The sequence below is a fragment of the Tricharina praecox genome (assembly GCF_024521635.1).
Source record: "Tricharina praecox strain CBS 144465 chromosome Unknown BZA05scaffold_1, whole genome shotgun sequence".
NCBI lineage: Eukaryota > Fungi > Ascomycota > Pezizomycetes > Pezizales > Pyronemataceae > Tricharina > Tricharina praecox.
This window is the reverse complement of record NW_026250403.1, coordinates 279,521-293,002: the sequence shown is the minus strand read 5'-3', so window position 1 is coordinate 293,002 and position 13,482 is coordinate 279,521. Positions and strand designations below refer to the sequence as shown.

At 55.4% G+C, this 13,482-nt stretch overlaps 5 protein-coding genes across 5 annotated transcripts; 2 read left to right on the top strand and 3 right to left on the bottom strand.

Annotated features, from left to right (window-relative positions):
• Positions 1-119: 119 nt before the first annotated feature.
• On the bottom strand, positions 120-2,434 carry BZA05DRAFT_381065 (restriction of telomere capping protein 5). Its single transcript, XM_051481960.1, has 3 exons — positions 2,229-2,434; positions 527-2,142; positions 120-459 (listed from the first exon to the last, which is right to left on the bottom strand). The coding sequence occupies exons 1-3, from the start codon at positions 2,269-2,271 to the stop codon at positions 403-405; spliced, it is 1,716 nt and encodes a 571-aa protein (XP_051343996.1). The 5' UTR covers positions 2,272-2,434; the 3' UTR covers positions 120-402.
• Positions 2,435-2,457: 23 nt separating this feature from the next.
• BZA05DRAFT_381063 (tryptophan synthase beta subunit-like PLP-dependent enzyme) lies at positions 2,458-4,791 on the bottom strand. Its single transcript, XM_051481959.1, has 6 exons — positions 4,418-4,791; positions 4,125-4,341; positions 3,479-4,060; positions 2,937-3,425; positions 2,792-2,887; positions 2,458-2,740 (listed from the first exon to the last, which is right to left on the bottom strand). Exons 1-6 carry the CDS (start codon positions 4,526-4,528, stop codon positions 2,565-2,567), a joined length of 1,671 nt encoding a protein of 556 aa, XP_051343995.1. The 5' UTR covers positions 4,529-4,791; the 3' UTR covers positions 2,458-2,564.
• Positions 4,792-5,848, top strand: BZA05DRAFT_381060 (hypoxia induced protein conserved region-domain-containing protein). Its single transcript, XM_051481958.1, has 4 exons — positions 4,792-5,089; positions 5,154-5,224; positions 5,312-5,574; positions 5,649-5,848. Exons 1-4 carry the CDS (start codon positions 5,049-5,051, stop codon positions 5,751-5,753), a joined length of 480 nt encoding a protein of 159 aa, XP_051343994.1. The 5' UTR covers positions 4,792-5,048; the 3' UTR covers positions 5,754-5,848.
• A 510-nt stretch (positions 5,849-6,358) lies between these two features.
• BZA05DRAFT_414209 (uncharacterized protein) lies at positions 6,359-8,402 on the bottom strand (the record flags this gene model as incomplete). The annotated part of the gene is made up of 2 exons (XM_051485245.1): positions 6,359-7,078; positions 7,140-8,402. The coding sequence occupies 2 exons, from the start codon at positions 8,400-8,402 to the stop codon at positions 6,359-6,361; spliced, it is 1,983 nt and encodes a 660-aa protein (XP_051343993.1).
• A 1,369-nt stretch (positions 8,403-9,771) lies between these two features.
• Positions 9,772-12,149, top strand: BZA05DRAFT_330145 (putative DNA-directed polymerase kappa; the record flags this gene model as incomplete). The annotated part of the gene is made up of 8 exons (XM_051480519.1): positions 9,772-10,056; positions 10,120-10,209; positions 10,271-10,313; positions 10,377-10,442; positions 10,506-10,601; positions 10,658-10,812; positions 10,880-11,026; positions 11,076-12,149. The coding sequence occupies 8 exons, from the start codon at positions 9,772-9,774 to the stop codon at positions 12,147-12,149; spliced, it is 1,956 nt and encodes a 651-aa protein (XP_051343992.1).
• Between the last annotated feature and the right edge of the window lie 1,333 nt (positions 12,150-13,482).

Sequence of the window (13,482 nt, the reverse complement as noted above, 5' to 3'; positions counted from 1 at the left end):
TGATATCCAGTGATTGCCTCTAACTAACGACCCTTCCAAGCACTAGCTAGAAGGGACGGCCTGTACTAAGTAGTAGCTTCAGAGCAACCAGGAAAGCTGGTAAGATAATAGGCTTCCTCGTGCCGCATAGATGCTGCTCATATGGACGGTGCCTTGAATGAGATCTCTATCGCATAGGAAGCTTTCTTTGGTAGTGTACACGTGATATTAGAGTAATATAAAGGTACATGGTATGTGTACACATGTTAACAGCGCAACGAACTGAACCCAAAAAAGTCCACCGGCGCGTATGCCTGTGTCGGCCACAATGTACACCGCGCCGCTCCGAGCCAGTGTGTCCAACTTAAGATCTGGATTACGGGTGCCTGCAGCTGCTCGTACGGCTAGGTATACGGAATACGATCAGATGCTACCTCCACTCCTATTCTGTCCCACCAGTCCAGCCATCTCGAGTAACGCCTGTGACCAACCGCGCATTAGCCACTCTCCTTCTCCCTCTCCCTTCGGTATAAAGAAGTAGACTCACCCTATCTGCCTCAATATCCTTCCCAAGATTGATCTGCCTTCTCAGCAGCGCCTCGCGCTCCTCCCACTGCCACGCCTTCCTCTGCGCCTCAACTTCACTCTCCCCGCCGCACCCCCAAACCTCGATAGCATCGACCTCAAACCGATCCTGCCACCCCTCCCCCTCCTCACCGGCCAAAAATGCACCGCCACCACCCGCACACGTAAACACGCCAAACTCCAAGGCGTGATCCAGGACGAGTGATATCGGCCCGGTATTGAAGTAAGGCGACGGGCGATGGTGATTTTTCCAGCCCTGTGGGGGTGTGCCGAAGCCGACACCGTCGTCGCGGTTGAAGTAGGCGTAGTCGCGGGATTGTGTCGATGCACGGAATACCCGGTGCACTGGCGAGAGCTGGAATAACAACGTATTGGGGTCGCCAAAACACTCTTTGTGCGCGTGTTTCCAGGGCGTTTCCATGAACACGCCGTAGGTTACTGCTGCGTCTTCGGTTGTGCTGCTGGAGGGGAGCCGGCGTGGTGGAAGGAGGTTGGTGAAGGCGCGTTCACGGGCGTTGGCTGCCGCGGGGTCCGAGGTGATAAGTCGGCCGCTGACCAGGAGGATTGTCGGGGCGCTCCATTTCAGCACCTTGGTCTCGAAGCTGCCCATCGAGAAGCCGTCTTCGCTGCCGGTGTAGAGCGGACGAACTCTTCGCCATAGGCGCTCGCCCTTTATAAAAAGGGACAGCTGGCTCAATACGTCGAGCGTCATGATCTCACCTTCTCCAAGCAGTAGCGGCTCACGTGCTATCGCCGTGGCAGCATCGGACGGTTGATGTCCGTCCACATTCTTGCTGAAGAGGAAGTGATTATACAGCGCCGGCAGTCCCTGCGAGAAGAGGTATGGCATGCTTCCTCTCACTGTATCCCTAAACTTGCGATAGCACACCCCTTCCCCGCCGCCGAAAGCTCGGAGCACACACTCCGCCGTCCGTCTTAGCCCCTCGCCCTCCTCTTCGCCAAACCGCGGCGCAAACTCCGCCAGCAATTGATTCTGCTCCAATGGCGCGATAGCGATCAGGAAACCCACGAGCCTCCGCAGGTTCTCGACGGGAATCCGCGCACGCACTCTATTCAGAGGCTTCTCAGACTCGTTGTACACATCGATCGCATCTAGCGCATCCAGAGCCGCCAGCGACAGGTCCTCGGAATCGTCCGAGTCGTAGACGACCACCGAGTCCCCTCCCACATCATCATCTTGCCCGTCCGGCTTATCCAGCACCCTCTCATGCACCGCCAGCGCTCGAAATAACAACTTCAGCACCTCGACCTTCCTGCGCATAACCTTCCTATGCCTTCCCGTTACGATGGCCACGACCTTGACCAGGCCCTCAAAATCCAGGATCGCGGGGGCCAGGCTCGGGAACGGAAATGCGGCCAGGTACGACGTAAGCTGGAAGATGACACTGCCGACGTCCGGCGGCAGCGCCAGGAACCGGATCAGCGTGTCCTCGCTCCAGTACAGCGTTCCGTCTTGCACCTCGGCCAGTGACTTGAAATTGTCCTTGAAGCTGTACAGCTCCAGGGGGTGGAAACATTTGTGGGCGAATTTGGAGGCGAGGAGCGAGGACAGCTCCTCTGCGGTTGCCGGGGGAATACGTCAGCGGACTGTGCTACACTGGAAGGGAAGGCTGCCATGCAATGACATCCAAGACAGAAACCACCTGCTGAAAGCTTCCGGGCCTCGGCAGATTGGGAGTGTCCCATTGCGATGCTGAGGAGATTGAGGATTTGCTGTGTAGTTGACTGAAAGTTGGAATGTCGAGGTGGGAGGAATGACGCGACAGCTCCAAGACATTCTGACAGCTCCACCCGACCCAGGCCCAACGCGGCTACCGCCGGGTGTTTAGCCAACGTTGCACGAAAGTCGTCAAATGTAGCGACAGCTTACGGTACTGCGACGCCAAATCAAATTCATTCTTTTGTGCGCCCCGTGCAATAATCATACAAAAAACCCACACCTCGACTCTATCCCAGTTTATTGCTCTATTCGGTGATATCTATTCCTCATGTTTTCCATCCGCCGCTGCCGCTGTCGAAGACGGCAATAGGTAGTTTCTATATACCAAATTTTGCGTCTCGTCTACGAAGGGGTATCCCAGTTCAGAAAGGAACATCTCGAGGTCTGCCTTCTTTCCAGGAGGTACTTGGATGCCGACCAGCACCTTTCCGACATCTGTGTATTGGAGTCAGTCCTGTCCGTAGCTAAGGAAGGGTTAGAGCTCACCTCCTCCGTGGTTGCGGTAGTGGAACAGAGAAATGTTGAATTCAGGGTTCAGCAGCTCCAAGAACTTTCCGAGCGCACCTGGTCTCTCGGGAAATTCTAGACAACGTCAGCCAGCCATTTCTCACCTAGGGACAACTGTCCCTACCGAATCTATACAGGCGTTCTTCCACCGTGATGGCATCGGGCAACCTCCCACCAACGAGGTATCTCGCATGAGATTTAGCTAGCTCATTTTCGCTGATATCATGACCGACGAATCCCTTCTTTTGGAAAGACCCGAGGATTTGTGGGATCTCCGTATCTCTATCCTGCACAAGGATAGACATAAAGATCACGGCTTTGTCCGGATCGCCGAAACGGTAAGAGAACTCCGTGACTGGTCGCGGAAGGATGCACTGCATCATCGAATTGAAGACCTTGGGCTGGTCTGGAACGATCACGGAAAGGAGCACTTCGTTGCCTTCTCCCAATCGGGCACGCTCGGCGACGAACCGCAGGCGGTCGAAATCCATATTGGCGCCCGAGAGGATGGCGCAGAGGGAGGAGCTGGGGCTCGACGGCTGATGCCGAGTGGCGTACTTCTTGAGACCAGCAAGGGCCAGGGCGCCAGCAGGCTCGACAATGGATCGTGTGTCTATATATACTATCAGAAGTCGAGCCCCGAGCGAGACGGGGGTGGTGGCTTACCTAGGAACACATCTTTGATGGCTGCACAGGTCTCGTCTGTCGTGACCTGAATAACCTCATCCACATGCTCCTTGCACAGCCTAAACGTCTCCTCTCCCACGACCTTCACCGCCGCACCGTCTGCAAACAAACCAACCTCTTGAAGTGTAACTCTCGTGCCCTCCTTCAGTGACTGGACCATAGCGTTCGCATCGTATGTCTCCACACCAATAATCTTGACATGCGGCGCCACGCGCTTCAGATACACCGCAATGCCGGCAATCAAGCCTCCACCACCAACACAGCAAAACACCGCCTCCAAATCCGCAATGTTACACTGTCTCAGCAGCTCCATGCCTATGGTACCCTGGCCAGCGATGACATAGGGGTCGTCGAACGGCGGGATATTCGTCAGTCCGTGCTTGATCTCGAGGCGCTTGCACTCCTCCTTCGCCGAGTCGAAGTCCTGGCCATAGAGGATGACCCTTCCGCCGAGCCGACTAACATTCTGATGCTTGATGGTCGGGGTGCCGAGCGGCATCACGATAGTCGCCGGAATGCCGAGGTGTTTTGCCGAGAAGGCGACTCCCTGCGCGTGGTTGCCTAGGTCACACACCCACTCAACACCCCATCCCCATCGTGCGCATTCAAGAGCGCCATCACTCACCAGCAGAACACGCAACAACACCCTTCCACCGCTCCTCGACCGGCAAGTGCGCCATCTTGTTGTATGCGCCGCGCACCTTGAAGCTGAACACGGGCTGCAGATCCTCGCGCTTCAGCAGCACCTTGTAGCCCAGCTTTCCGCTCAGGTTCACCGCCGAGGTCACAGGAGTCTCCTTGAGAACGTCGTAGATCCGCGACGTCAGGATGAGCCGCAGGTACTAGATTTCCACACACATCCCGGTCAATTCCACTCTCCCCCACGCTGCTCGAATTAGCTTTGGGCATTCCACTCACATCTGGAGTGCCATCCGGAAGGTTCATGGAGACCGCGGTGCGCTCACGGGGCAGGTCCGCGACCGTGGAGCTGTAGTCAGTCAGAGCTCCGGTCGTGGGTGCGGTCGCCATTGTTGGTTGTTGTCGCGGTGTGTCGAAGGTAGCTGTGGATGCGAGGGTCGTAAATAAACAGCTCGAATGATTGCCCCACCAAAGGAAAGAATTTTGCGGGGAGGGGTGCTTCTGCGTGGTGGGGTGGTGCTCGCTTGCTCGCTTATCGTTTTATTCAGTTCACCCTATCGCGCTTGCCTCCGGAGGCTGGCGCAGGAACACACGAGAGATCATTCAAAGACGATCGTTTTGAATGGTCGAATTTCATGTGAATATCGGCCCGGTATGTATCAAACACACGCGCCAGAGTGTAGAACCCGTGACCGTGTTTAACCATTTCGGTGTATTTGTCATACTCTCCCGGGTCGTGGAGTGGTGACGTCTGTACATGCTTTACATGACTGTCGGAAACATCCCGACACGACTCCACGCCACATCCGCATCCACATTCCACAGCTCCCCTTCATCCCGCCAACATCCCACCAAACACCCCGCCACTCCACCACTCCACCCCGCTCACCACCCGTAGCAACCATCCACGATGTCCGGCCGCCCGCTCCCTTCGTCGTTCGACGATGACCCGTACGTCCCCAGTCTACCTCACCTCAACTCAATGCTAGCAAACGCTAACCCAGTCCACGCACAGCGACTTCTACGAAGAAAACCGGCTCGCAAAGCTCGGCCGGCGGCTGAAGGAGGAGCCCTTGATCCCTTTGGGTCTGTCCTCCCCACCTCCCTTCCCAACAAGCCATTCCCCTTCCCCTCCCCACTTACCTCCCAATCCAGCTAGCTAACCCCCCACAGGCTGTGCACTAACCTGTTTCGCCCTCTACAAGGCCACACGCTCGATCCGGTCCGGGAACAAGGAGCAGACGAACAAGATGTTCCGGGCGCGGATATACGCGCAGGGGTTCACGCTGGTGGCGATGGTGGGCGGCAGCTACTACTACCAGGAGCAGCGCGAGAAGGAGAAGTCGCGGGATGCGACTATTGCCGAGCGCAAGTCGAAGGAGAAGCAGCAGGCGTGGATAAGGGAGTTGGAGGTTAGGGATCGGGAGGATCGGGAGGTGAGTGCTGCTCTTAGGAGGGGGGAGAGGAGGGGGTGCTGGGAGAATGGGGGGCTAATGTGGGGATGGCATAGTTGATCGAGAGGGCGAAGAAGCTTTCGGCTAGGAGGTTAGAGGCGGAGAAACAGATGAAGGAGGAGCAGGAGGCGGCGGCAGCGGCGGCGAAGGAGAAGCCGTGAGCTAGCCGTGCTGAGGGTTGGCAGATTGTAGAATATATTATACAGGACGACGATTTGCTTCTGTCAATCAAAATTGACAGCTTGGGAATCATAAGTAGCTCCATGGTATTTTGTGCGTGTTTATGTGCATGTGTATGTGTATGTGTATGTGAGTGTGAGTATGAGTGAACCCGGTGGGCAAGACAGCATTACAAAACAGAAGGGTATGAACAAACAAACAAAAAGCAAAATAGACCAACTTGTACCCGGAAAACTACATGGCCGCCGACGACACAAACACAACAAGGCAAAAAACAACAGAAGAGCAAGTGGAGAAAAGAGGAGAACAAGTAGAAAGCAAACAGAAATAAAACCAAAGGTTGAGGTGCGAAGTCAAGTCAATCAATCAACCCAATGCCCCCCACTATCTAGCCCCCAATCCTGAATCACAAACGATATCAAACGTCGCTCTTTCCTTGTCCCCACATCGCATCCCCCAGTCCAGCCAACCTTCATTCCTGTAAAACAAACCCGTTCCGGAACAAGCAGAAGAAGAAAAAAAAGAGAGAAAAAAAGCACAATACTCCAATAAAAACGCCTTATTTCCAGCAAAACAATATGTCGAGTCATACGAGAGTGTGTCTAACAGGCCGGAGCTCTTCTGGCCGTAGGTACGGGCCCTGGAACCCTTCCTCATCTTCCGTTTCCGTCTCTTCGGCTTCCGTGTTCTCGGCCTCGGTGTCGCCCGCCGCCGAGAAATCAGACGTCAGTCCGTCGCCATCGACCGACTCCAAGTCTAGATAATCGTCCTCCTCGTCGCGTAGAATCCTGCCACCGAGTCGAACATCCGACGCCCGTACTTTGTATTCCAAGGCCTTCTTGCCTTCTTTGATCAGCTGATCCGTGACTAGAAGACATCCTCTGAGCGACTTGTTCATCTTTGCCGAGGATTCCAGCAACGCCTGGTGTTTCGATAGATCCAGGGCGAGCCGCTTTTCGTCTCCCTCTCGATGCTTCTCGTCGTTGGCAGTGCCCTCCGACTTGGAGTCGCTTTCCTCCTCCTCCTCCTCCTCCTCCTCGGACAACTCTTCCGTCTCGGTATCCTCGTCTTCCTCGTCATCCACCTCCCAATTCTCCCCATCGGTAACGTTGGCGTTTTCACTCTCGGATGCGGTGCCAGAGGCGCTGCCGCCCGATTGGCTTTTCGATTTCGTCGGCGCCGTCAGTTTTCCGGATCGCGCGAGCCGTTTGTAGCGTCGCAATTGGGCGGTTTGCTTCCTCATCTCACGTTCCAGGGTCTTGTTGATCGCCAGTAGCGATGCGTTGGATATCTCTAAATCCATCACCTGAGTACACGGTTAGTCATGTCGCAAGAAGAGCACCGATAACGAAATTCTGATTCTGCACCTTTCTTTCCCGCCTGGAGTTTGCTGCTCTTTCCTCCATTGCTTTGATTCGCTCGGCAGCCGTCATTGGCGGCGCCGGCGCTGGCGGCGGCGGCGGTGGATCTTCCTCCTCGGGTTCGTCCTCCTCCTCGTCGAGATCCTCTCCCGACGAGCCGCTCTCGCCGGTTCCACTCTGGCCCTCATCGTCGGCGTCGCCATTCTCTTCCTTCATCGGAACGGACATATCGATGATCGAGCTGATTGAAGCATTACGGCTGTGCCGCACCTTCAGATCCAGACTCGACCTCCGCGACGACGAATACGCGGCATGTCTCTGGAAATACTGGGGCGGAGAGTGTAGTCCGCTTGGGGAAGCCAATGGCGACAGTGGATATGCCACTTTCGTCGGCGAAGGTGTCGCAACATGTGCATCACCAAACCTGGGGGACGAGGGGAGCTGAGGCGATGTCGTCACAGAGCCGATCTCGGAGGACGGCTTCCTAGGAGGCAGCAGTTCCTCTGCTCCATTTGCATACACGAACTTGACCCGGCTTCGCCCCTCGGGCATGCCCGTGGATGCAAGCGCGGGCGTCCTCGGGCCTCCGATCACGGACGAGGGGCGCGGCGAAGCTGGGTATCCGACCGTCGACCCCGGTCGGCTGGATGGCGGCGAGTGGTTGGCATTTCGCGCAGAAGGCATCGTGAGGATCGGGCCATTGGTCATTAACTGTGGGCTAGCGCCGAGGCCTCTTGGGGCCCTCGGCGCACGGTACGGCTCAGAGTCATCCTCCAGCGAGGCGCCATCGGCGTGAAAGAACTTTGGGCCCGAGCTGGCGACCGTAGCCGCGACATAGGGTGCGGGTGCGGTATAGACGGGCTGGGACGCGGGTGCGGTATAGACAGGTTGGGTTGTGGGTGCGGGAGTGTACGTTGGGCCGCCGACTTCACTGGCGTGAAAGAACATGCTCTGCGACGACCGTGCATTATTGCTGGTTGCGGTCACGAAGCTGCGGTTGCTCGCAGCGCTGGATGGTCGGGCGGGTGCGTAACCACGCGGAGTCAGGGTGTGATGGTAGGCCGGGTCCGGCGAGGCTACACTTTCGGCACGGGTCTTGCGTGCTAGAGATTTAGGGGAACGCGAGGAGATATTGGGGTGGAGGTTGCTGGCGGAGTTTAGGTTCGTGGTTGATCGTTGAGATGTCGCGGCCCTCATGCGAGGTAAAACTGGGGTTGTGGGGTTCTGCGGGGCGCCTTTCACTGTGGGTCGGTCGGTGGTGCTCGCCATGGTGAAGAGTCCGCTCTTCTTCGGTCTGATGGTGTCGGAACTCGGTGGTGGGTTGGTGGTGATAGCTGGGACCTTCATGGCATCTGGGCAGGATTTAGAGTGTTAATGGGCGGTAGAGGTTATCGACGTGCGAGTTGGAGACAGTTGCTAGGTATTGTTGTTGTGGAAGTGTGTAGCTAAAGCGAATAAAAAGGGAGAAGCTCTGGTTGGTACAGTTCATAGCTAGGACGCTCAATTGAGAGGTCTGTGCTCAGGACCGGCGCATTGCGAGAATAGCGGCGGGCAGCTCTCAGTCTTTTTGTGTCGCGTCTGACGGCGGGCGTTTTGCTTTTCCTTTCTTTCGTTTCTTTTCGTATTCTTTTTGTCGAGGCTATTTCCTTTGGTTGAAGATATGTAGCTTTTTGATGGATGAGGGGGAGGAGGGCGGGACTTCGGGCGGAGGCCGGGGGGTGGGTGGGGATCAGCCAGTGATCAGCGAGGATGGAGTGATGATTGGAGAAGACAACAGGTGATATACGGGGAGTTGAGGGTACGGGGGGAGGGTAGTACCGGGGAGTTATCCCGAGGTCGGTGGTGCAGAGATGGAGGAAGAGTGAAGGGGAAGGGGAGGAGGAGGGCAAAGCGAGGGCAAAGCGAGGGCGCAAGGGACCGAGAGAGAGAGAGGGAGGGTCTTTCCCGCCCGCTTGCTGGCTGGCGGAGAAGGTTTCGCGCTGCTGTTTGCTGTCCACTGTCCGCTGTCTGCTGGCTGCTGCAACTACTTCATTCCAAGATCCTGGAAGTACCCGTCCCACCTCGCTCAACACGCTCCACCGCCAGCATCATAGCGTCGGAATTCCTCAGGATGCTATGCAGAGTGCTTGAGTTGGCGCGGATCTACGTATGCACATGCTCACGGGGTTGGCGAGGACTGGCCAGTGAGGCGCCAGTGCATTTCTCGTGGGCCGCAAAGGAAATGGGAGGGGGGGACATAAAAACAAAGCCCGTCGCGAGAGGGAAGTTTGAGGCATCGCTCGTCACTCAAACTCTTCACCGTATTTTCCCGGTCGCCTGCCTGCCGCGATAATGTGGTACTTGCACTCTATTTCGAGTCCCGAGTCCCGAGTCCGTCAGAACAACGGATGACATTCGCGTCGCACAAGTCAGGTCACGTGCACTGATGACTCCGCGTTTCTTCGTCGCGTCTTCCCCTCCAGAGGGGCCTAAAGTATCTAGGCATCCTCAACGTTGACGCGCCGTGCACAACAACGACAGCCACCAAAGCCCTCCAGCGAATATGGCCACTGATGAGATCCCGTCACTCGGTGGAATTCTGCCTGCCGATGGAACCCCATCGGATAAAGATGCCAACCACCCGAGCCCTCCGGAGAATATGGCCACTGATGAGATCCCGTCACTCGGTGGAATTCTGCCCGCCGATAGAACCCCATCGAATAAAAATGCCAAGCACCCGAGCCCTCCAGCTGCAGTCCCGGCAAACACGACCGGCGGCGAGCCCCCCTCAGAATCCCGCTCATCACTCCACTACTCCCTTCTCGGGCCCAGCCTGTTGAAGGCCGGGCAGGAAGGCGTCGACCAGACTCGAGTCAGTGAGATTATATACAATGCGAGCAAAGGGTCCAAGTTTTTTAGCCATGAGAAGAAACGGGATGAACAAGTACTATAATTTCATGGGTTTTCTGTAGATGATGAGATAATGAGATGCTGAGTGTTTCTGCAGCTCACGGAACGTATCGAGACCTTGCTGAAGCGGAAGGTGGAGCTGGAGAGCGGCGGGCTGGCGGGCGAGATCAGGAAGGCGGATGAACAGGTCAGTAGTCAGCCAGGCCCGGCTGGAAGAGATGAGGGTCGTTCTGACGACGGATAACTAGATCGCGCTGTTGGAAAGCTCGAGAGATCTGTCGCAGATAATCGGTATACCCAGAAGACTGGCCACCATACCTATGAAGCACAAGCACTGAATCTTCCTCCCAATAGTACACGTTGACTGCGACGCCTTCTACGCCTCGGTAGAAGAGCTGGACCGGCCCGAACTCAAGAACGGTATCACTTTGCAATACATCACATCGTGCGGGAGCATCTGCTAAACCTCGCCTGCTACTGAAGTGCCCATGGCCGTCGGCGGCGGTGTACTCTCAACCTGTAACTACACGGCGCGGCAGTTCGGTGTGAGATCGGGGATGGCGGGGCATATCGCCAAGAGTATGTCTCTCTTTCTCTCGAGATCTATACTAGAGCTGCTGACATTGTGTGCAAAGAGATATGTCCGCAGCTCGTCTTCGTAAAACATAATTTCGAAAAGTACGGAGCAAAGGCAGAAGAGATCCGCGCCATCCTGAAGCTCTACGACCCACGATTTGAGAGTGCGAGTATGGACGAGGCCTATCTCAACCTTACCCAAGTCTGTCCACCCGTACCCGCGGTCTGCGGGACGATCTTGTGCTAACCAATGGCTACCTACACTGTAGTACCTAGAAGAGCACCCCTCATACACCCCCGAAACCCTGGTAGAACACATCCGCGCGTCAGTGCTGGAGACGACCAAGATCAGCATCAGCGCCGGCATCGCTCCGAACGCAAAGATCGCCAAGATCGCCTCCAACAAGAACAAGCCGAACGGGCAATTCGTGAGCCCCCCCTCATCATTGATCCGCCCGCATTCTTACGTCTGTCCAGCGCATCCCCAACACCCGCGCAGACGTAATGTCATTCATGTCCACGCTCCCAGTGCGCAAAGTCAACGGGGTCGGGCGGGTCTTTGAGCGGGAGCTCGAAGCATGCGACATAAAAACCTGCGGCGACATTTATACCCACCGCGGACTCCTCCGACCTTTATTCGGGGACAAAGCGTGCACCTTCCTCCTGAACTGCTATTGCGGGATCGGGCGGACGGTGATCCGCCCCGCGTCGGAGTACGAGCGCAAGAGCGTGGGCACGGAGAGCACGTTCCGCGATCTTTTTGGCGCGGAAAAGCTGCGCGAGAAGCTGAGACATACCGCCGAGGAGCTGGAGAAGGATTTGGTCAGGACTCGGCTCGCTGGGAGGGTGTTGGTCCTCAAGGTGAAGCTCCATACGTATGAGGTCTATACGAGGCAGAGGAACTTGGGAAGGCTGGTGCACGGGAAGGAGGAGCTGTATAATCTCGCCCTGCCGCTGCTAACAGGGCTGGAGGCAGAGTTTCCGGGGCTGAAGCTGCGGCTGATGGGACTGAGAGTCACGGGCCTGGCTAGTATCAAGGACGGAAAGGGGAAGACGGTGGATATGCAGAAGTGGCTCACAAGCAACGCTCCTGCACAACCCCCACACCCCCCACCCTCACCCAAGAAGCGGAAACAAGACTCCTCCACCGCCGACGCTGACGCCGACGAGTGGGAAGTCTGGCCAGAGGAGGAGTTCGAGCGTGCTCAGCAGGCCGAGGAGGAGGAGGGAATGCAGCTGACGCAGGAGCTCTCCGACGAGCTGGATGCCGCCTCAGCCACCAACCCCGTCCCCCTCCCCGCCACCCTCCCCTTCCCCGCCCCCGAACTCGACCCCGAGACCGAACCAATGTCGTGGCAGTGCCCCATCTGCGCCACCCTCCAGCCCGCGGACAATACGCTGTTCAACCAGCACGTCGACTTCTGCCTGTCGAAGGAGGCGATTCGCAGCGCGGTAAAGGAGGCGTCGGCTGCGCAAACTCCAGTGCTGGGTGGAGATGCACATTCGAGGAAGAGGCGGAGGTTGGGGTTTGCAACGGGGCAGAAACGGTAGATGGTGGCGGTGGAAATGGAGGGGAGGTGAGGGGATTGGGATACTTAGCGGGGCAGGGCATGGCATGGATGGCATGGAGGGATTTTGGAGATAATTGAATGCGAATTGCATGGCAGAGCATGGCAGAGCATGGCGGTTAGAATTTATTCGTTCTTTGATTTTGGATGATTTTGGATAATTGAAAAGCGTATACCCAGGAGCAATTTAGATTTGATATGGTGCTTATGTAGCAGCAACGTATAGCCAGGAGGTAGGTAGTCCAACAGTGCGAGCGAGGCATCGTAAGTCCTTGCGAGTCCTTGCGAGTATGTACTCAATCCATGGAACACATCCCTCTCACCAGCACCGCCTTTCGCGAGTATTCGGGGGATCCCTTTCCCAGCCGCAAAACCACTCTCAATCCATCCATCCATTCGTTGAAAGCAGGATCCGGAGGTTACTAGCCGTACGGTGCACACGGGCGAACATCCCACTGTCCGCAGGTCTTCCGCGGTTCGTGTGAAACTCATCCTCGCTGCCCAGTGCCCTCCACCCTCTGCCCCGTCCAGTATGTACTCTAAGCGTACCACTACTCCCTCGAATTCACTCGGAAACGCTATGGCTGCGTACCTATATCTAATACCGACACGACAGCAAAGACAGCAAAGACAGCAAAGACAGCAAAGACAGCAAAGACAGCAAAGACAGCAAAGACAGCAAAGACAGCACACCTAGTTATGTTGATAGTGACAAAGAAACCCCGTCTATTGTGTATCGAATCCTCACCCTTCGCCCAGCCCAAGAAGCACAAAAAGAAGCCCAAGAAGAAGCCAAAGTAAGCCGCCCAAGAAAGAAACCCCAAGAAAGCCGCTCAAAAAAGAAGCCCAAAAAGAAGCCCAAGAAAGCCGCCTAAAAAGAAGCCCAAAAAGAAATCCTAAAAACAAAATCCCTTGATGCAATAGGAGCCTATGCTAAGCGCCTTATACGGTGCGAGGTAGTTATAAAGAAATCCAAAGAAATCCAAGGAAACCCCGCCACTAATTCAGCCCAGCCCAGCCCAGCCCAGCTCATCCAAATGCAAATGTAAAAATGTAAAAATGTAAAAATGTAAAAATGTAAAAATGTAAAAATGTAAAAATGTAAAAATGTAAAAATGTAAATGTAAAAATGTAAAAATGTAAAAATGTAAAAATGTAAAAATGTAAAAATGTAAAAATGTAAAAATGTAAAATTATAAAATTATAAAAATGTAAAAAAAAACACAAAAAGAGAAGATATCTAGCCCGTCAGTAGACATCTACACAAAAAAACCATCATATGATGGTACTCCAATAACGCCGATATGGGTATTCCG

Excerpts from the sequence above, each read along its gene's own strand:
- BZA05DRAFT_381065 (XM_051481960.1), bottom strand. The coding sequence starts at position 2,271 with ATGGGACACTCCCAATCTGCCGAGGCCCGGAAGCTTTCAGCAG. Across the intron at positions 2,143-2,228 it reads GGCCCGGAAGCTTTCAGCAG|AGGAGCTGTCCTCGCTCCTC; the intron begins GTGGTTTCTGTC and ends CGGCAACCGCAG. Across the intron at positions 460-526 it reads AGGATATTGAGGCAGATAGG|GCGTTACTCGAGATGGCTGG; the intron begins GTGAGTCTACTT and ends GGTTGGTCACAG.
- BZA05DRAFT_381063 (XM_051481959.1), bottom strand. The coding sequence starts at position 4,528 with ATGGCGACCGCACCCACGACCGGAGCTCTGACTGACTACAGCTCCACG. Across the intron at positions 4,342-4,417 it reads TTCCGGATGGCACTCCAGAT|TACCTGCGGCTCATCCTGAC; the intron begins GTGAGTGGAATG and ends GTGGAAATCTAG. Across the intron at positions 2,888-2,936 it reads AGAACGCCTGTATAGATTCG|AATTTCCCGAGAGACCAGGT; the intron begins GTAGGGACAGTT and ends GACGTTGTCTAG.
- BZA05DRAFT_381060 (XM_051481958.1), top strand. The coding sequence starts at position 5,049 with ATGTCCGGCCGCCCGCTCCCTTCGTCGTTCGACGATGACCC. Across the intron at positions 5,225-5,311 it reads GGAGCCCTTGATCCCTTTGG|GCTGTGCACTAACCTGTTTC; the intron begins GTCTGTCCTCCC and ends AACCCCCCACAG. Across the intron at positions 5,575-5,648 it reads GGGATCGGGAGGATCGGGAG|TTGATCGAGAGGGCGAAGAA; the intron begins GTGAGTGCTGCT and ends GGGATGGCATAG.